A 22617-nucleotide genomic window follows, 5' to 3' on the forward strand; every position below is an offset into this window, starting at 1 on the left:
TGATCACTCTGTGCTCAGTCAGTTGTGTCTGACTCCTTGTGACCCCATGGACTGTGGCCCGCCAGGCTCCTCTGTCCATCATAACTCCCAGGCAAGAATACTGGAGTAGGGTGCTAATTCCTACTCCAGAGGATATTCCCAACCCAGGGATCAAACCCACGTCTCTCATGTCTCCTGCATTGGGAGGCAGATTCTTTACCACTGTGCCACCTGGGAGCCCTGCAAAACACCTGGGAGGAAGCCACCTGGAAGGATAGAAAATAAAGTTCCTAAAACCAAGGATCAGCCCTGTTGCTGTTTCTAGAAGTCCTTCCAAAGCTCTTTATCGTCACACTGTCACTATGGTGATGTAACCCAAAGTCCTCAGGATGGCATAAAAGAACCACCATTGCCCTCCACCTCTGTGTCCACACTCACCCTCACTCTTGTATCCCTGAGCCTTCTGAGCCACTGACTCTCAGGCCATCCTGCACTCCTCTGCCTGGAATGACACCTACACAAACTCCCACTCATCCTTGCAGACTCAGCGATGACATCTTCCTCAGCTAGTAGCCCTCTCTGGAGCATCCTTGCCCCTTACTCCATGAGACTGCATGAAATGCCCTCTGTGTTTTGCTATCACTGTGCCCTGTGCCCACTTCCTTCCTGCTATTAATCTCACTTGATGGAAACTACCCCTTTTCATTGTCTGACACCCCCACTTGAAGGTCACCTCCTTGAGGACCAAGTAGTGTTTTATTACAGTATCTTTGGGATGTAGCATATATCTTGGTTCAGTGTACTCACCCAATAAATTATATTTAAAGAAATGAATAAATCAGAGAGCTCACCCAAAGTGACCCAATTCAAGAGCAGATATCACCTTCAGGCCTTCCTGCACAGACAGTGACACCGCCCCCCCCACCCCCACACAGGCCTGCAGCACACAGCCTCCTCAATCTAATGCATGCATGCATGCATTCTAGCACGAGTCTTTGCATATATACCAACAAACATGCATACACACATATCAGCACATGTGCATCAGCAGAGTAGACTATGTATTAAGTACATGTCATTGCAATTCAGTAACCTTCAAGAAAACAAAGATATCCAAGCCACAGCCCCCAAGAAGTTTCCCGATTCTTTAGGGGGATAATTCAGGGGTAGAAATGCTTACCATACTGCAGCAATGTCTACACTTAACGCCTGAATAGCAGAAACATGAACTGTGTACTGAAAAGCGGGCAGAAGCTGGCACTCAGCTTCTGACTGGGACCATCAGGGAGAGTCTGGGAAGGTGGGAGACTCTTCACAAGAGTTGGTCTCAGTTATCCAAGTGGGAGAGAGGTCATGAGAGTCAGATGTATGAATGGGATAAGAAACTACAGGGTCATGGACTTCTGGTCCTTGCACTCAGCTGGCTGCCAGGTTCAGAGATGGCAGTCATAAGTCTGTAAAGGCAGGTTGGGGCTTCCTGCTCTGAAGGTGGACTCTATCCTTGTTGCAGCATGAGGCAGGCATATAGTAGATGTGCAGTAAACATCTGTGCCCTAGTGAAGGGAAAGGAGCCCATCCAGGAAGCCAAGGGCAAGTGCAGAGCTGTGAGTCCTCCCACCCTGAGCTGACATCACCTGCTCTGTAGATGGTCCTCCCACCCACCTCTCTATAAATGCACGTCTGCACAGGTGGGCACAGAGAGTCTCAGAGGGAGCCCTGATGACACAGCAGAGCTCCTCAGGGTGGCATCTGTTCCAGGAGGGGCCTCCCTGACCCCCTCCCCCACCACTAGCACCCCACCCTTTCCCAAGCCCCTCCCCCCCCAGTGTACCCTGAGTCTGTCTGCTCTCACCCCATCAGTCAGACCAGGCTCTGCCACCTGCACTTCCAGCCTCTGCCCAGTAGCTGGAGGAGGGGCACCAGAGGAGAGGACATTTTTGTATCACAGTGTAACATCGTGGGACTTTGGGGGGGGGGAGGCACGATGATTCAGATGGAGGAAGCGCTTTTACAAAAAACCCTGCCTCAGAAAATAGATCCACGCAGCCCACCTGGAAGCTAGCTCCCAGCTCAAGATGGGGAGAGTGGCTGGGAGAAGTCCCTGGAGCGGGTCCCTATGTGGTCTCACAGGGACCTGGACTCTGATCACCTCTGCCTCTCCCTGCTCCACACTCAGCTTCCCAGGAATGTGAAAAATCAAGCCGTCAGAGTGGGATCAAGAACCAGTGCTTTACATAAAACTTGCCTTTTGACAAAGTACTTGTCGTTCAGTTGCTAAGTCGTGTCCGACTCTTTGCGACCCCATGGACTGCAGCATGCTAAGCTTCCTGAGTTTGCTCAAACTTATGTCCACTGACTCAGTGATGCCTTCCAAGCATTTCATTCTCTGTTACCCCTTTCTCCTCCTGCCCTCAATCTTTCCCAGAATCAGGGTCTTTTCCCACGAGTCAGCTCTTTGCATCAGGTGTCCAAGGTATTGGAGCCTCAGCTTCAGTATCAGTTCTTGCAATGAATATTCAGGATTGATTTCCTTTAGGATTGACTGGTTTAATCTTCTTGCTGTCCAAGGGACTCAAAAGTCTTCTTCGGTAGCACAGTTTGAAAGCATCACAGGTGTAAAATTCATTAAGCACAACAATCCTGTGGGAAAGATATTATCCCATTTTTCAGATGGAGAAACTAAGGCCAGGGAGGTTTCAGGTCACAGAAATAGCAGCAGGTAGGGTCTAGCCTGAAACACTTCCCAGTCCAGCAAAACCTCCACCCCTAGTGCCCCTTCCAATTTCACCACCATGTCAGCCCCCAAGTCAAGCTCATTCTCTGCAAAATTGGGGGTGACCTCATGTCCAGACCACTTGTCCACTAGCTCTGGAGGTAGATCAAGGGGGAGAGAAGCCAGGGAGGCGAAGGAGGGTGGCCCCAGACTGTTCCAGGGGAGGAGGGGAAGAGGGAGGAATTCTTGGCAGCCCCTTCCCACTGTGCTCCTATGAGGAGCAGCATTTCGGGCCAGGGACCAGGCTCACTGTGCTAGGTAAGAATGCTTCTCCAGGGGGAAGGAGGGTGGAATGCCCAGGCTAGATGATCCCCCCAAACCATGGCTTTGGGAGAGTGGGTGCTGGAGCCTCCCGGGCTGCCCTCAGGGAAGACCAAGTTTGCTCCTGGGTCCCCGGGGCTGTGTGAACACCGCGCAGCTGTACTTTGGAGCTGGTTCCAAGCTGACTGTGCTGGGTGAGGAGGGCAGCTGGGGTCCCTGAGTGTTCCCTAGGGAGGGATGCGGAGAGGCCGGCGGCTGCCCATCTCCCTTCTGTGCTGGCTCAGGGTCGGTGGGGACCTGGGCTGAGCCCGAGCTATCCGGGGAGGGTAGCGCTAGTTTTTGTCCTGAGCCTCCGGGCTGTGAGCAATAACCCTCTGTATTTTGGAGGGGGCACTCGACTGGTGGTACTAGGTAAGTGGGGTGCTCTGGGGCACTAGGAGGGAAGTGGGGCGATGAGATGCCAGTAGGGTCGCTGGACCGATATTTTTGTGCTGAGCCCTGAGGCTGTGAGCACAGACACGCTGTACTTCGGCGCGGGCACCCGGCTGTTGGTGCTAGGTGAGCCGGGAAGCCGCTGGGGACCCCGGGGTATGCGCGACGGGTTTTTGCGCGGGGCTGGGGGGCCGTGACTCAGACCCAGTACTTCGGGCCGGGTACGCGGCTGCTGGTGCTAGGTGAGTGCTGGCGGCGCGCCTCGATTTTTGTGGGGCGCCCCGGGGCTGTGCTTTACAGGCGCCGCCCTGACCTTCGGGGCCGGCAGCCGGCTGACGGTGATGGGTGAGTGTCCGCGCACTGGCCGCGGGCGGCGGGCCGGACGGGAGGCGGCGGGGTCAGGGCGGGTCTGCTCCGGGCACTTGGTCTCCTGCCTGTCCTGGAGCTGAGCGCTGGGACCGGGGAAGCGAGCGGGAGCCGCTGGGAGCTGCGGGGGTGGGGGTTTCAGTGCGGGGCTCTTCCTCCGTGCTCATATGAGCAGTATTTCGGCCCAGGCACCAAGCTGGCGGTCGTAGGTAAGATCTGGACTTCTCCCCTCCTTTCGGCGCAGCCCCTTGCTTCCCGGAGATGGGTGGGGTGCGCTGGGGCTGGGGCGCCTGGCCAGTTGTGCCTTTGGGGGTCCGCTCTGCAAGGAGGCGGGGAGTATTGGATAAGGGGTACTCTAGTCCGGGAACGCGGACAGAGGGCGAGGGGGGAGCTTCAGTGTCTTTTTTCCCGGGTTATTGGGGACCGGGTGAGCAATGGAGAAAGGATTAATTAGGACTCTGAGACTGGCTTGATTGTAGAAAAAAGGCTAAGGAGGGCGATCGGGCTGGGGGAAGGGTAGGAGCCGGTGTAGCTGCTGCACAGGGGAAAGTGAGATGGGGAGGGGGAAGGCAGGATGAGCTCAGAATGGTCGGCCCACTGCAGAGCCCAGCTCCTGGGAGGTGGAGATGCAGGCTTCTGCTGAACGGAGAACCAAGATGACCAGCAGGAGTGGAGAAGAGACATGAAAGAGACAGACCCACCGGAGATAGTGAGGGGGTGGGGGGGTGGGGGGAGTTGTCGATTTACTGTTTGGAAGTTTGGGTTTAAATTTAGGTTTCCAACCTCTTCCTTTCTGCCTAAGTCCAGACCCCTGCCGGCCAGGTACACACGGGTTGGGTGGGAACCTGGGCCACTGGGTGCATTTACTCATCATATGGAGCCCCCTCACCCCCCAGCCTGAAATCTCCCTCCTCACACCAGGTCTTCGAGGTTAAGCAGCCAAATGGTGCAGGACATACATTCAAATAGACATATTTTTCCTTCTGAGGCCGGGAACATTCCCAAGGGGATCTTAGCGCTAGAAAGGGATCTTCAATGTCACCTGGTGATGGAAGCACTGAGCTTCCAGAGGGGAACAACCCCTTGATACTGTTGTGTTTACTGGGTGATATGATAACAGCAAGCGTGTCTGTAGTTAGACTGGTTAGGGTGGAACCAATGGGGCTCAGTTTGAAGTGCTTGTTCCCAGTGACAGCTGGGTTCCTGTGATCAGCCAGGGTGGAGAAGAGCAGGAGACCTCAGAACAGGTACACCTGGGTCCCAAGCCCTGTTCCTTTAATGAGCCAGTGACCTTGTGGAAGTGAATATGTGTGCATAGGTCACACACCCAGGAAGCCAGCCCTGAAGTCAAGTTGTTATGTCATCATTGTTCAGTCGCTAAGTTGTATCAGACCCTTTTTCGACCACCTCCACCCCTCATCCAGGCTCCTCTGTCCATGAGATTTCCCAGGCAAGAATATTGGAATGGGTTACCATTTCCCTCCCCGAGGAATTTTCCTGACCCAGAAATTGAACCAGTATCTCCTATAGCTCCTGCATTGCAGGCAGATTCTTTGGGGAAACCCATCCATGGAAATGTGGTGTCACAGGAACTTTTTGTTTGTTTCATTTCTTCCAGTCTAAATTAGGCTGGAAGAAATTGATTCAGACATCTAAAGAAGTTTAGATTGAGACATCTTCCCTTTAACAGAGTTGCTCAGAAACAAACAAAAAAATCCGTATAATGCAAAGAGCAAGATGACATGTATGTCAAGAGGGTCCAGAAGCAATAAGCCAGTCAGATGAGAAGGCCGCAGGGGCTTTCACTGGAATGCCTTCACTGGGGCCCTCCAGGATGCCACACATCAGAGGCTTAGTTGGATCAAGACAACTGGGAGCAGAAGTTGCTTGATGATCTCAGATGCATATTTCGGAAGCTTGCTGGTAGGGAAAAACAGAAGATGTGGAATCAAAGGGACAAAGGAGTTTGAAGATGCTTGAATTTAAAATATGAGGAGATGGTGATTCGTCTGAGCTGAGGCAACTCAGAGGTACCTGGAGGCAGAGGAATGGCTAGGATGACCTGCTGAGACACCAGAAAGAAAAAAGCCTCCTATTCTCATGAGCACAACCTGAGACAAAATGCTGTCTTCACGTGAGTGCACAAAAATATGCCATCTGTATATATTTGAAGAAAAGCCCCCAACCCCATAATGAGCCCCTTATACTCAAATCCCCTCTACTCCTCAGCCCCCAGGCTCACATACAACTAACCCAGCTGATGGCAGAGGCTTCCTGCATCCTTATGTCAGGCCATCTCCACCCCTACTCTGGACAGTCAGTGCTGGGATTCTCCCTTCACAAGCAGGAAAAATCATGCAGAGACATTCAGGGGTTGTCTAAAGTCATGTTGGTGAGCAAAGTCACTGTCAAGCTTTGACTTCTGTTATTCTGGTTCCAATCCAGCTGTCTATCTAAATAACTACTATACATTATGACGAGAAAAAAGAGAGGTAAGTTTTTCTCATTGAATAAGAAATCAAATAACATGAAAGAAGAAAACTTGCTCAGATGTCAGGCAGTGCCATTTGTAAGGCCACTTTAGGGGGCTAGAGACAGACAAGACGGGCTTGTGCTAGGGTGAATATAAGGGACAGGCAGACAGAGGGAGAACAGGAACAGAGGAGTGGGTGGTGACTCCCAAACGAACAGGACATACTGCTACAAGCTTTTATTGTAGGGTAACCCTGAGCCTCCCTTCCCTGCCTTCTCATACTCATATACTCATAAGCACAAACAAACACACACAGCCCCTCCACCCAGCCAGCTCTCAGGCCCGTCCTGGCCCCCACCCCTGTCCTTCCAGACGATCTGAGCCGGGTGCACCCGCCCAAGGTGGCTGTGTTCGAACCCTCGGAGGCAGAGATCGCCCGGACCCAGAAGGCCACGCTCGTGTGCCTGGCCACGGGCTTCTACCCTGACCACGTGGAGCTGACCTGGTGGGTGAACAGGAAGCAGGTCACCACTGGGGTCAGCACGGACCCTGAGCCCTACAAGGAGGACCCCACACGGGAGGACTCCAGATACTGTCTGAGCAGCCGGCTGAGAGTGACCGCCGCCTTCTGGCACAACCCCCGCAACCACTTCCGCTGCCAAGTCCAGTTCCACGGGCTCACGGACGAGGACGCGTGGGAGCAGGAGGACAGGGCCAAGCCCGTCACCCAGAACATCAGCGCCGAGGCCTGGGGCAGAGCAGGTGAGCCGGCCGGGGGGGAGTCAGAGCCGACAGAGGAGAGATCCAGGGAGAGGAGCGGGAAGGCTGGACACAGAGTGAGGGGTCGGGGGAGCCCACCAAGAGGGTGGACAGGGCACCTCCTCGGGCTGAGTCCTCCCCCAGGTCCAGATCCTCCTCCCAACTCAGCGGTGCTGGTGGGTCCCCTCCCTGCCCGCCTGCACAGCTCAGGGTCTCAGGGGTAAGTCCCCATCCCCTTCAGTGCTGCCTCCTCCCATGACTCTGAGGATGCTGTGGCCACATTGGTATAGGCAGTGCTGGGACTCTGATCAGAGGCTGCTCTGAGCCTGGGGGCCAGTGCTGACTAAAAGCTAACTTAGTAGGTCTTCTTCATCTATTTGTTTGGTTTTAAGCATCTCAAAATACCACATATTTATTATTGCTTGGTTTTAATGTATCAGGAATCTGGGCATAGCTTAGCTGGCTCGTTTATTTCAAGATGCTACAATCAGATGTCAGCCAAAGCTGGAGTCTTCTCGGAAGGCTCAGCTGGGGCAGGATCCACTCCCTCGTTCATGTGGTTGTTGCCAAGATGTAGCATCTTGCCAGCTATTGGACTGAGGAAGACTGGCTTAGCTTTGAATCTGCTTTAGAAGATGCAGTCTCTCATCTGTTTCCCTCCCCCTTTTTTCTTGCAGACTGTGGTGTCACTTCCGGTGAGTAGCCCTCTGCTTCTTTGTGTCCATCTCCATGGTCATTGCTCTGGAACCAGAGACAGAGAAGCCATGGACGCTGGTTGAGGGGTAGAGGGGAGGAGGCCAGAGATACCTGCTAACAGGTACCTACCTGCTCTCCCTTCCTGCCAACAGCCTCTTATCAGCAAGGCGTCCTGTCTGCCACCCTCCTCTATGAGATCCTGCTGGGGAAGGCCACCCTGTACGCTGTGCTGGTCAGCGCCCTGGTGGTGATGGCCATGGTGAGGAGGGGGGCAGGATGAGAGGGTGATGAAGGGAAAGTGTGGAGCATCATGCAGGGGAGCTGAGGGGTCTCAGAGTTGTGTCCTGACATCTCCATGGAGTCACAGTGAGGCTGCCAGACTGGGGAGAAAGTACAGAGATCATCGCAGACAGAACACGGCTTTGAAGGATGGGGAGAGCCCTCCCCAAAAATCAGACCCCAGAATCAGCATCCTCTGACCCAGTCCTACTGTTCCATGGCCCCTGGCATCCTGACGACATCCTCTCTTCCTCAGGTTAAGAAAAAGGATTCCTGAGACCAGCTCCAAAAGTGCGCCCCGAGTCATTCTTTATCGTGGCCTTGGATTCTCCTTAACATCTTTCCAGTCTATGTTCCTCAAAAGTTTCTCTCTCTCTCTCTCTCATCTCCTTCCTTTACGGATGTCTGCTCCTTCCCTCAGCTTCCCTGCAGGTGGAATGCCGCATCCCAAACCTGAAATTGACTGAATCAATAAAAGTATCATGATGGGTTTGACTGTGTCCAGGAGTGTCTGTGGTATCTTGCCCTTCATTCATCTACCTCTGATTTGGGGAAATCACCACCCCTCAGGCTCGGTAAAGAATTTGCCTGCAGTGCAGGAGACCCAGGTTCAATCCCTGGGTCGGAAAGATCCCCTAGAGAAGGAAATGGCAAGCCACTCCAGTATTCTTGCCTGGAGAATCCCAAGGACAGAGAAGCCTGGTGGGCTACAGTCCATAGGGTCACAAAGAGTTGGACACGACTGAGTGATTAACACACACACACATACACACACACAGAGGCATATGGAGTGATAGATCCTTCTCTCTGACCAATGCCACTTCCTCTTGTTCATCCTCTTGGGATGCTGTGGTCCACATCCAGGCATTCTGGGCCCCCGTGTGTAGGGTTAGTCTGAAGGGCAAGAAGCTGGGCTCTGGAAAACCTGCATATTGAGGGCAGATGGTGGCTCAGATGGTAAAGAATCTGCCTGCAATGCAGCAGACCCGAGTTTGGGTCTGTTGGGTCAAGAAGATTCCCTGGAGAAGGGAATGGCTACTCACTCCAGTATTCTTGCCTGGAAAATTCCTTGGACAGAGGAGCCTCAGAGGCTACAATCCATGGGGTCACCAAGAGTTGGACAGGAATGAGCAACTAACACTTTCACTTTTTTCAAGAATGAATGGAAGGAAAAAAAGAATGAATGGAAGGGAACCATAATCCTCACCTCAGTGCTGGACAGAGGACGGGGCCACCCGTGGGTTGGAATGTCTGGTCATTTCTCAGTTCCAAATTTAAGTTTCACTTCTTGTACATTTAGGGTTTATCTTTGTTTCTTAACACTTCCATCTTATCTGGTTTCAGAATTTGGGCTTGAGATTTAGTTCTACTCTGCCTGTCTAGGTTAGAATCCTAAAGACAACATAGAGCTGAAAAAGCTGAAGCATGAAACCTGGAGATTCCACAGAGGCAGGACACATGGGGACAGACATGCCCCCATGGGGGGGAGGAACAGAGATGGGAAGAGGGTCCAGTGTGGGTTGGGGTGCTATATCCCTGAAACCCTTCTAACAGAAGCTCCTCTCATTGGGATGGAGGCCAGGCCACCCTAAATGGAGCATGTTGAGTTCAGACAACTCTTTGGGAAGACAGTTCTCTTACTGGGGCAAGTGCTACTTGCAGGTTACAATCACTGGGGCAGGGAGGGGGAGGGAGGAGAGGAATGCCATCAGGGGACAGAGGCCGACCAGGGAGAGAGACCCCGGGTAAGTGAGTTGAGGCAGAATGTCGGGAATGAGAAAAGAAGTCCAAAATCTGGAAGATGGTGGGAAAGATGGAGTCCTCATCACCTCCTTTGTTCCAGGCTGGGCCCTGGCACACACGTTGTCCCAACCAATCCCCACAACCATCCTACGAGCAGGTAATTTTTTTCTCCTGACTTCATAGGTGAAGAAACTATGAATCAAATGACTGGTAAGCTATGAAACTGTAGCACATTCTTCTGAAGAGGGTAGTTCAGGAAGCTTTGCCCAAGTGGTGACCAAGAGCGTGTGGTCGCTTATGAAATCTCTGGGTGACCCTGAAGGCCAGGGCAGAACCCAGAGCAACGGACTAGAGATACCTTGAATCCTCAGTATGTTTATTTCTTAGCGCTGCCAAGAACCACACACTTGATGCTTTAAAGAACCACACACTTGATGCTTTAAAGCAATCGAAATGCATTCTCTCACAGATCCAGAGGCCAAAAGGAAAAATCAAGTGTTGGCAGAGCTGCACTCCCCTCCAGAACTCTAAGGGAGAATCCTTCCCTGCTTCTCCCCAGTTCTGACAGCTCCTAGCCTCCTGGACTTCAGGCAGCGTCGCCTCTGCCTTCTGTCTCGGTCTGCATATGTCCTTCCCGGTGTCTGTGTAATTTCCCTCCTTTCACTTACCAGGACGCAAGTCACTGGATTTGGGACACACCCTCCGTTTAGAAGGATTTCATCCTGAGATTCTTAACAAATTACATCTGTAAAGATCTTATTTCCCAGTTAGTCACAGTCTGAAGTTCGGTGGGCGTGAATTTGGGGTGACATTACCCACCCCCCTATGCCGTGTATTAGGAACGGGAGAAGAGGGGTTCTCTGGACCTGACTCACACAGGCCAGGAAAGGACAGGGCCCGAGTGAGGGATGGCCTGGGAGTCTCATCACACGCTTGTAACTTACCATCAGTCAGGAGTAGCTGACTCCTGAGTTGGGTATTTCTCAAACCGCAGTTTTTTTGTTGTTTTTTTTTTTTTAATTTGCCGTTGCTGTTGTTGTTTGCTTGTTTTGGTGGTGACTTAAAGGAGACTGAGTTTAGTCTCTAGACCAGCACCTACAAAAGTACCTTCCACTCTAGACACGTGTGGTGGTTCCTCACAAGGGTTGAATGGGGAGATGAGCAGCTAAAGGAGAAACAAACGCCTCGGAGAGAACAGGGCGTTGTGTGGATCAGGAGCAGTGGACTGAGCAGGCAGTGTAGGAGGCAAGGGTTTGTGCAAGAGGCCTGTGAGCAGAAACCTGACCTGTTGTAGGGACGAGATCAGGGTGGAGGCGGGGCAGAGGAGGCTCTGCGGGTTCGGTGGCTGTCATCTTTGGGGTGCTAAAAGCAGTGGTATTAGCAGGTGGGAGGATGCTGGGGGGCGCTGATGGTGGGCACCTGGGGGTTGTCAAGGTGAGGAACGAATGTCCTCTGGAGGATGCATGACTTGGGGCTTGTCACCTTCTCACTCCTGGAAACATCACAGAGATGGAGAAACTCCACTTGGTCCCCACCCTCCCTTGACCCAGGGAGGCCCCTCTTCCCAAACCTTTACAGTCCTCTCCTCATCTCTCTCAGACAACCCTGCCCCAGCATTCAATGCACAGGCAATAGGAAGTTAATCTCTTCCACCTCTGCCTCTTTCCCTAGAATCTAAATAGATCCTTCTGGACCAATTCTAGTCAACCCCTCCTTTTCTTCCTCAGGTGAAACTGAGCAAAGATGGGTTAGATACAGGGCAATCACACTGTTATTGTGCAAATGGGGGTGCTACTGAGGGTGAAAGATGAGATACTGAGACAGGAGGGGTAAGGAAGGATGGTCCTGGCAAACCAGCACCCACAGCCACTCCAATTAAAGGGGCTCAGGGGAAGTTTCTGAGACCAGAGCCATTTCTGGAATGGAAAGCACTGAAGCAATTCCTCATTGACCTGGGCCTGTCACCTTTTCCAATCTCAAAGCTAATCCAAGCCTCATTCCACTAAGGAAACTTGTGGGGAGAGTGTAGACGGGGGCAAACTCCGTAAGTCATACACAGCCCCGGGGCAAAGCATGCTTACTAATTGAAGAGACCTACAAGCCAACCAAATCTAGAAGAATGCCTGTGATTCCCCAGGTTTTTGCCATTCGAAGGGCACAGCTGGACTTCCCGTGGGTAGCTCTCAAGGAGAGGAACCTCAACTGTGTGACCTTTAGAGATTTACTCAGAAATTAGGAGAGGGAGGAAAGTATCCAGCTGGTCCTAGTGGGTGACGCCCTGGTGGGGGACACGACTCCTGTGGGAAGGGCTGCTTGAGTCACTGTCACTTGCCCAGAAGAAGAATGTTCCTACTAGCACAGTTCAGTTCAGTCAGCTCAGTCACTCAGTTGTGTCCGACTCTTTGCGACCCCATGGACCACAGCACGCCAGGCCTCCCTGTCCATCGCCACCTCCCGGAGTTTATTCAAACTCATGTCCGTTGAGTCGGTGATGCCATCCAACCATCTCATCCTCTGTTGTCCCCTTCTCCCTCTGCCTTCAATCTTTCCCAGCATCAGGGTCTTTTCCAAGGAGTTAGTTTTCCCACCAGGTGGCCAAAGTATTGGAGTTTCAGCTTCAGCATCAGTCCTTCCAATGAATATTCAGGACTGATTTCCTTTAGGATGGACTGGTTGGATCTCCTTGCAGTCCAAGGGACTTTCAACAGTCTTCTCCAACATCACAGCTCAAAAGCATCAATCTTCAGTGCTCAGGTTTCTTTATAGTCCAACTCTCATATCCATACATGACTACTGGAAAAACCATAGCCTTGACTAGATGGACCTTTGTTGGCAAAGTAATGCCTCTGCTTTTTAATATATTGTCTAGGTTGGTCATAGTTTTTCTTCCAAGGAGCAAGCATCTCTTAATTTCATGACTGCAATCACCATCTGCAGTGATTTTGGAGCCCCCCAAAATAAAATCTGTCTTGGTGGGTGATGTTTCCATTGTTTCCCCATCTATTTGCCAGGAATTGATGGGACCAGAGGCCATGATCTTAGTTTTCTGAAACTTGAGCTTTAAGCCAACTTCACTCTCCTCTTTCACTTTCATCAAGAGGTTCTTTAGTTCTTTGCTTTCTGCCATAAGGGTGGTGTCATCTGCGTATCTGAGGTTATTGATATTTTTCCCGGCAATCTTGATTCCAGCTTGTGCTTCATCTAGCCTGGCATTTCACATGATGTACTCTGCATATAAGTTAAATAAGCAGAATGACAGTACACAGCCTTGACATACTCTTTTCCCAATTTGGAACCAGTCTGTTGTTCCATCCAGTTCTAACTGTTGTTTCTTGACCCTCATATAGATTTCTCAGGAGGCAGGTCAGGTGGTCTGGTATTCCCATCTCTTTCAGAAATTTCCACAGTTTGTTGTGATTCACACAGTCAAAGGCTTTGGTATAGTCAATAAAGCAGAAGTAGATGTTTTCCTGGAACTCTCTTACTTTTTCGTTGATCCAAAAGATGTTGGCAGTTTGATCTCTGGTTCCTCTGCCTTTGATAGCTCAGTTAGTAAAGAATCCACCTGCACTGCAGGAGACCCCTGTTCAATACCTGAGTTGGGAAGATCCTCTGGAGAAGGGATAGGTTACCCATTCAAACATTCTTGGGCTTCCCTTGTGCCACAGTCAGTAAGGAATCTGCCTACAATGAGGGAGACCTGGGTTTGGTCTCTGGGTTGGGAAGATCCCCTGGAGAAGGGAAAGGCCACCCACTCCAGTATTCTGACCTGGAGAATTCCATGGACTGTATAGTCCATGGGATCACAAAGAGTCAGACATGACTGAGCAACCACCAGGTAGGAACTCTTATTATCTTTATTTTACAAATGAGGAACATGAGACATACAAAGAGGTTAAATAAGCTGTCTAAGGTCACTCAAGCTAACAAGTAGTAGATTCATATTTAATTCAGAACATCTTTACTCAAAAGCATACTTTAGTGCTCAGCTGACAAAGAATCTGCCTGCAATGTGGGAGACCTGGGTTCGATCCCTGGGTTGGGCAGATCCCCTGGAGAAGGGAAAGGATACCCACTCTGGTATTCTGGCCTGGAGAATTTCGTGGACTCTATAGTCTCCATGAGGTTGCAGAGAGGTGGACACAACTGAGTGACTTTCACTTTGTCACTAGCAAAGGTAATAAATGTATCTTTATTCCTATCTTAATGAATTTACAATAAAGGTGAGCCCAAACCACTTCATATTACTACTATAAGGATACAGGGAAAAAGATAATTACAGATATTCAAAGGCTACCTATATCCATATACAGACTGTAATTAGTACAAGTTTTTGTTTGATATAATCCCCAAGTTCACTTGGTATCTTGCTATCTCATGCATAAGCCACCCATATACAAGCCAGTGATATTAGATTACCTAGATCCTGAATAATATTTACTCTGATGATTACCATCTTCAGTTTGTCTTTTGTCATTTTGTAGTTCTTCTCTCTTACTTCCTTGAGACTTTCTTGCTTCCTGGAAAGACATCTTTATATAAGCTTCATAAGGATAAGAATCTTTGAACAATGTATAGTACATAGTAAGTGCTCAATAAATATTTGGTGAAAAAAATGTGAAAAAAAAAATGTTTTCTCTTTATAAATCCTTACCAAATAAGAGGATGAGATCTGGTACTATAAATCCCACTGACTGCTTCCCAGACTTTCATCACCAAGTTCCCTTTTTCCATGTCCATGGAAATTGCCCTGTAGCCATATAGGAAGACTCACAGTGCAGAAGGCCAGCGAGCCTGGTAACAACAGTAACTGCAATTCTTTCCTGTTACTCGTGGCAGATTCCCATAGTTTCCAGAAAGGTGATCTCTCGACCTTGAGACTCCATAATGTGACATATCATCCTTCCCATCCTGGCCCCCCAGATAAAGCATTTCCTGCCTCAGTCTAGCATTGGATATCCTCCCCCCCCCCTTCCTGAGGACTTTCTTCTCTTTGTGGATCTGAAGCCCGTGGGTGCATGGCCACCCCAGTCTCTGCCTCTCCTGGGGACCGATCGTGACAGTGCTTGGTTGAGTCCTAAACTTCCACCCTGCAACAGATGACATGTTCTTTGCTCACCATACTCCTCCCTCAAGGTCCCAGCTGTGGGTCTTTCTCCTTCCTCTCCATCCATTGTTGTACTTGGGCTCCTAGGAGGGCTTCTTGGGGAAATGGGGTCCCAGAGATGTGGATGGATCTCAGTTCAGTTCAGTCGCTCCATCGTGTCTGACTCTTTGCGACCCCATGAAGGCATGCCAAGTCTCCCTGTCCATCATCAACTCCCAGAGTCCGCCCAAACCCATATCCATTGAGTTGGTGATGCCATCCAACCATCTCATCCTCTGTCGTCCCCTTCTCCTCCTGCCCTCAATCTTTCCCAGCATCAGGGTCTTTTCAAATGTGTCAGCTCTTCACATCAGGTGGACAAAGTATTGGAGTTTCAGCTTCAACATCAGTCCTTCCAGTGAACACCCAGGATGGGTCTATATATCAGTAAATAGAACTGAAGAGGAGTCAACCACTGTGACTATTTCCACAAAAGTTTCCTCTGCTTATCTCAGCTGATCCCTCTTAGTGTGAGGGGTGGTCTTGACAGGAAGACTGCACTACAGGACTTCCCATCGACCCACCCCCACCACAACATGACCAGACTTGCTGACAACAGGAAGTGGATTTTTAAATAGTGACTTGATAGTGATCCTGTGTGTGACACTCCTGCCCAAGCTGTAGGCCACTCCAGTAGCTGCTGCTCAGCCTGCTGCACCCTCACTCCCATCATGGGTCTTGACCTTGACTGGATCTTGGAATCATAGATACTCTGGTGGTAAAGAAGCATACATTGCAGAGTCTTGAATTCCCCCTAGTTATGCTTGATCTGTCCCGGGACAGAGAACTCTCGACCTGTCTGGGTAGGTCACTTGATCACTGGACAGTACTATGAAGAATTTTGTCCCCTTTAGGTTTCCATGAATCTCATTGTCATGCCAAGTATTGGTCATAATTATACTCTCAAGAAAGTTCTTAAGACAACTAGCATGCTCATCTCTAGTAGAGTCAGCAAATCTGTGACAGACAGAACAAGCAGAACCTTTAAAAGTTTGACTTTGTAGGATGGAAAAAGCATGCAATAGATGCTGAAGCTGAAACTCCAATACTTTGGCCACCTCATGTGAAGAGGTGACTCATTGGAAAAGACCCTGATGTTGGGAGGGATTAGGGACAGGAGGAGAAGGGGACGACAGAGGCTGGATGGCATCACTGACTCGATGGACATGAGTTTGAGTAATCTCCAGGAGTTGGTGATGGACAGGGAGGCCTGGCGTGCTGAGATTCATGGGGTCGCAAAGAGTTGGACATGACTGAGTGACTGAACTGAGATAGATGAGAACATTGTGACAACAAAGAACAGGGACATTAAAGCCAAAGAGACACAGTTCCAAGCCTTAGATCTGCCTTTATAAACCAAGTGATCTTGGGCAAATGACCACCTCTGAGACTCAGCTTTCCTGCCTATAAAATGGGCCCAATCACAACCCCAACTTCGTAAGGTAGTTTCATCTTATCTAATTCACACAACAGGAATAGCTGTTATCCACAGTGTCAATGAATATTAGCTGCTGTCATGATAATTATTAGCCTAAAACTTTGTTTTTCAAGCTAAACATTTCCAGTCCTCTCAATTTTTTGCCTCATATGGCACAGTTTTGAGTACTCCTACTCTCACCACAGCCCAACCACTCTCTTCTGAAATGTTTCCATTTGTTTCTATCTTCCTACTTTCCTAAGTGTGCTGTTCTGAGCTACAGAGGGGAGGAGGGAGCTGCACTTCCTGTTCGCCATGCCATTAGGGCAACTTGTCAATGCCTAGACCCACTCACCCCATTGTCTCAAAGAGCTCACTTTTGACTCAAACCCTGATTCTTCACCACATGCACTGCTTGTGAACACATAGTCCCTTTCCTGTGTTCAGGTATTCGGATTCCTCTCTTTTTTGTAGGGGTGGGGGCACGCAAGGTGTCAGGGAGTGCTTAACTTCATCATGTTTCTTCAGCTCATCTCTGCAGCTCTCTAGTTTCTGCAGGATTCTAACTCTGCAGGTCCTCATCGTTACCTCCCCATCCTCAGGCCACCTCAGATCTGATCGTTGTAGCTTGTTTATTCTTACACAAGTGGTTCATAAAATTCATAACAAGATCACTGTTTAGCATTCAGCTCACCTTCCCCTAAGCTTTGCCTGAGGTCCAGGAGCTGCTAAAACACGGGGCTTTGGCTTCTGGCCCTCCATAGCTGCATAGCATGGACAACTCATTTTTCTTCTCTGGGCTGCAGTCGCCCCCTCTGTGAAGTGAGGAGACTGGATAAAGTGATCTCTAAGGAATCTGGAGCTCTGCTCTTCAGATCCAGTGGTTCAAAGTCTATAGGCCCCAGATCACCATGATAAAGGTAATTCGGGCAATCTAAGCTCTTCCCAGACACAAACCATTCACATGCAAGACAGTCTCAGAGGCAGTCTATGGTGTCAGGGAGTTGGTGCTGACCCAGGAATCCCAGGGTTAACTTAAAAGCACCTGGAGCCCTGACACCTGAAAAGAGGTCCAGCTCCTTGAATGAGGAGAAAAAAAAAACCAGTGTTTAAAGGAGAATGGGCTTGAATCAAAGGCCAGGAAGTAAAAGCAGCAGGTTGGGGTCTTTTAGAAGACAGCGAGGGAAGAGATGGGGTGTCTGAGCCCAGCACCGGCTGTCAAGCTGTTTATCTCTGAGTAACATCAGTATAAGCAGCAACACCTGCCCCTGAGTCTCGGGGACTCACAACAGGATGTGGTCTGACATTTACCAGGTCCTGCATCTGGGGCGCCTGTGAAAGTCCCTCCCCCCGCCCCCCACCGCCACCTTCTGAGCTTCTCCAACCCCACGCTCACCACATCCTGCCTCACCCTCTTCCCATGCGGCCCTTTCTGCCTGGGCCTCTGGTGAGCACCCAGGCGGTGGAAATAGACCTACAGGGGGAGAGGGGAGGGCCTCTGGAGGGAGATCCAGGCCCCGCAGCTGCACGTGCAGACCCCCACACCCCCTCCCCCCACACAACTCCCACACCTGCTGGAGGTTACGCCCTACATCAGAGGCTGCAGGGAGCATCTTGGAGACAGTGAAGGAGGCAGAGCAGCTGCCGTAACTGCTGGGACCCCACTGGGGTGCCTTCTGGCCCCACATCCCTCAGGCAACTCCCTCCCCCCACCCTCCACACAGAGCCTCCCACTTCCTTCCACTCATCTCAGGAGTGGGTGCTAATGACTCAGAGGAGAGGGAGCCCTAGGTCATCAACAGACTAAGACAGGGACCGTCCCTGGCTCTCTGCGCTGGTGTCTGCGTGCCCTAGCGACCGGGTTTCCCTCAGCATCGTCCCTACCGCCGAGGCCTGTGCGTCTGTGTGACGGGCAAGGTCCATCCCATCTGGGCAAGAGGAGGAGGGAGGACACAGCCCAGAGAGAACAGAGAAACACACAGCCAGAAACAGCACCTCCCAGGAGAGAACGGGAAACAACCGGAAAAGTAACAGGGCAGGTGTGCTTTGCAGCAACTCGAAGGGCCATAGCATCCTCAGCTCAAGGCGTGTAATCCTGGGCGCAGCCAGGAAGTCTCCCAAATTTATCTCACTAGCTTCCCAAACCAGGGCCTTCCCCAGATTCCCCAAGCCACTTAGAGCCCCCAGGGTCTCTCCCTATGAATCCAACAAGTGGCTAAGATCCAGATGTGAAGGGAGCTCTGGCCACCAGCCCGTGACCCTGGGTCTTCCACGTGCCAGAGGCCGGGGAATGACATCAATGGGAAGAGTTGTCCGGGCGCACCTACAAAGTCAGAGTCAGGGGTGCTGGAAGGTCTGCTCAAAAGAGACAGCCCCATCTCTCCAAAGAGGTGAGTGAGATTGATGAATTCCAGGCAGGAGAGTACGTTTCTGAGTAGTAGCCTCTGTCCTGCACTGGTTTCATTTGTCTCCTGACATTACAATGGTTGTAGATTTCTGATGCCCAGAGACTGTGGAAGAAGTTATGGGAATAGGACTCTTCTTTATGAATGGGGCAGATATCATGGCGGCTAGTAACTTGTTCTGATGAATTTGGATGGCTTGCAGGCCTCTCCTTAACTAGCCTCCCTTTACCAACGAATGCAGTCCTATCTCTATTGCCCTGTGCAGTGATTGGACTGCTTCCCCACTTTCAATATTGATGGAGATCTCCGCATTTCTATTCAAACTGACTCTCCTGCTGGGAATGCCATTTTGCTTATCTAAATACCAGCCTCTCCCCAAACTCAACCTCGAGATAAAGTTCTCTCCTTTTGAAGCTTTCCAGAACTTTTCTGAATTTCTTACAGAAATAAAGAATCTGTTTTAAACCTTCTACCAACTCTCCTTGAACAGTACAACTTCCCTTGAATAGCAGTGAGTCCCTGGAACACCTCACTGTTAAGAAGCATTCTGGGTCTACATAAAGGCCCAACAGAAAAGATAAATATCTGAACAAGCACAGCGTAGGGTACAAGTTTCATATTTTTACTATTAAAGTATATTTAGCACTTAAAAATACTAGTAATTACTACAGAGTTTAAATTTAAAAGAACTTTTTTAAAAAAACAAGTCTTTCTGGATTTCCCTGGTGGCCCAGTGGTTAAGACTTTGCCTTCTCACGCAGGGGGTGTGGGTTTCATCCCTGGTTGTGGAGCTAAGATCCAACGTGCCTCATGACCAAAAACCAAAACATAAAATAGAAGCAATATTAAAACAAACTCAGTCAAAGACTTTAAAACTCAGAGAATTTAAAAAAAAAGCAAGTCTTTCTTTTGGGTAAAGTGAAAGTCGCTCAGTCATGTCCGACTCTTTGCAACACCATGGTCTGTACAGTCCATTGAATTCTCCAGGCCAGAATACTGGAGTGGGTAGCCTTTCCCTTCTCCAGGGGATCTTCCCAACCCAGGGATCAAACCGAGGCCTCCCACATTGCAGGCAGATTCTTTACCAGCTGAGCCACAAGGGCAGCCCAAGAATACTGAAGTAGGTAGCCTATCCCTTCTCCAGGAGATCTTCCCAACCCAGGAATCAAACCAAGGTCTCCTGCATTGCTGGTGGATTCTTTACCAACTGGGCTATCAGGGAAGCCCTCTTTTGCATAAGCTGTAACCCAAATATCTTGTAAACTCAGAGACAAATATAGTGTCTGTTGAAATGTAGACCCTATAATAGGGCTTCATAACATAAATGCCATCTAATTCAACACACTTAATGATCCAATAAGGAAATTTTCACAGAAGAGGAAGATGAATTCCAGAGAGATTAGAAAATGAACACAAGGTCATAAGAGCTAGTAAATTTAAACTCAAAACTCAAAGGCCTTAAAAATATAGTGACAGTGAAAGATCAGTGGTTACCAGGGTTTGCAGGGAAAGAAGAGACAATTTAGTAGACAAGCCCAGGGCATTTATCAGGTTGTGAAACTATTCTGCATGACGGCTGATGACAGTGGTAATGGTTAATAAAAGACACAACACACTTGTCAAATACCACAGAAATGTACAACACAAGGAGTAAGTTCTAATGTAAACCACGGGCTTTAGTCAGTAATAATATATCAATGTATCAATAATAAGCATACCACACTCATATAAATAAGATAGTAACAACAGGGAAGGCTGGGGAGGAAATGGACATATATGAGAACTTTATTATCTGCTCAATTTATATTAATCTAAAACTGCCCTAAATATTAAAATCTATTAACTAAACCTGTTTCAGGGAGAGATCTGTTTCTGCTTATATTCAATGATCAACTAACATCCAAACATTGGCTTAAGATGCTGTTTATTGCTAAATGTGAACCAAACTTGAGTTGTAAATACATCTTTATTTTTATGGCTGTAAGCATTGCTGATTGACTTAGTAAATTTAAATTTTCATACATGGGGGGAAAAAAAACAAACCAAGTGCCTTGATTTTTTTCCTGCAACTTCTATTTTTTATTCTTTTTCTTGAAGTATAGTTGATTTACAATGCTGTGTTAACTTCTGGTTACAGCAAGGAGACTCAGTTATACATGTATATATATTTATCCTTTTTCATATTCTTTTCCATTATGGTTTATTATAGAATATTGAATATAGTTCTCTGTACTGTACAGTAGGACCTTGGCATTTGCCTATTTTATATGTTGTAGTATGCATCTGCTAATCTCAAATTCCGAGGGTCTTAACTACACCATGCTGTGACCATACCCAGCACCATCTTGAGTGTATTTCATTCCTCTTTTTAATCCCTGTGTTGGCTCTGAGTGTCCAGCACGTATATCTGCTTAAAACATGGTAGACCTTAAGGAGCAACAGGACCCTTGGGCATTATTCAATACTGGCTTGATTGCTTTGTGTCTCTGTCTGATTTTATTCTGCAGATTAAATGGTACTGAAAACAAACAAATGTCTGAATTGTCCTAAATGAAATGATGCCAGGAACAGAGTATTTTAAGACTTCTTGTGCCCCCTCGTGGAACAGAAGGGACATTAGAAAAGAAAATCTTTTTAGGAATGAGGAGGAGGAGGGAGGGATGAGGGGCTGTGGGATGAGGAAGGAGACTCTGTTGCCAAGGTAACTATGGTATCTCTTTCCAGCCATCCCCATAAGCCTTTCTTTTCCTTTATTTCCATCCAAGTAATTTCTCTCTTTCAGGGCTTTGCCTTTACACACACATGCTCTCTTTATCTGGTCTCTTGCATTTCTTTGATCACCATCTGCTTCTCTGCTCCCTCCATTGCTATAAGGAGAGGCAGGAGACACAATAGAAAGGGAATATTGAAAAGAACTAAAACCCCAAACAATAATCAATGTTCCTAAGTACATGTTTCTGATACTAACAAAATCACTCTTGTAGCTGCTACAATAAAATCTTGCTCCTTCCCTGGCCCAAAGCCGCATCCCAGCCTCCACAAGGTGTCTATTCTCCGCAGAAACAGCAAGGACAGGAGACTTTTCCAGGTGATGAAAAGTAACTAATTAGGTAACCCGAGTTGGCATCCGCAGAGTTGCTCACTGGTCCCCCATCACATCACATCCCAGTGCGGTGCATGCTATTCCTCTCTCGTCAGCATAGGCACAACCTCAGCCGCCAGTGGAGACCCACAGGAATGTGGGAGAAGAGGGTGATGGGCAAGGAATAGCACACTTGCAGGGCTGAAGCATGAGAGCCTAGACTAGACATCTGCACATCAGGAACTTAACTGTGTGCCCGCATGCCGCAGGTTCTCCACCATAAATCTTTCCCCTTCTCCCTATGAACGTGGTGGGGCTTCTCTGGTGGCTCAGTGGTGAAGAATCCACCTGCCAATGCAGGAGACGCAGGTTCAATCCCTGGCTTGGGAAGATCCCTTCCCTGGAGAAGGGAATGGCAACCCACTCCAGTATTCTTGCCTGGGAAATCCCATGGACAGAGGAGCCTGGCGGGCTGCAGTCCATGGGGTCGCAAAAGAGTCAGACACGACTGGGTGATTAAACAGGAAACAAGAACGGAGTGAAGTTCTTTTGGAGACTCTGGCTTGAGTCTGTTGCCCTCACGTTGACTGACAATCAGAAACCCAGTGACAAACACCCTCTGCCTAGTCCCTGAGTGAGGGCTTCTGGAAGGGGTGATGAGGGTGGAGTTTTTGCACAGATGTCTGCCCCACCCAGCTCAGTGTGAGACTCCAGGCGCAGAGGTAGAAGCCAGAGTTATTGAGCTGCAGCTTCTTAGAACTCAGGATAAACTGGCCATCCTGGGGCCTGGAAGCTTCGAAGTTCTG

General features: G+C 49.3%; 1 gene segment (V, D, J or C); it reads left to right on the forward strand.

Annotated features, from left to right (window-relative positions):
- LOC136170775 (T cell receptor beta constant 1-like) overlaps positions 1–8495 on the forward strand; it is a 73375-nt gene extending 64880 nt beyond the window's left edge. Inside the window, 5 exon segments of the C gene segment in view lie at positions 3525–3571; positions 6657–7046; positions 7721–7738; positions 7892–7998; positions 8275–8495. Of these exon segments, the coding sequence occupies positions 3525–3571; positions 6657–7046; positions 7721–7738; positions 7892–7998; positions 8275–8295 (583 nt within the window).
- Positions 8496–22617: the final 14122 nt, after the last annotated feature.

The sequence above is a fragment of the Muntiacus reevesi genome, chromosome 6, assembly GCF_963930625.1.
Source record: "Muntiacus reevesi chromosome 6, mMunRee1.1, whole genome shotgun sequence".
NCBI lineage: Eukaryota > Metazoa > Chordata > Mammalia > Artiodactyla > Cervidae > Muntiacus > Muntiacus reevesi.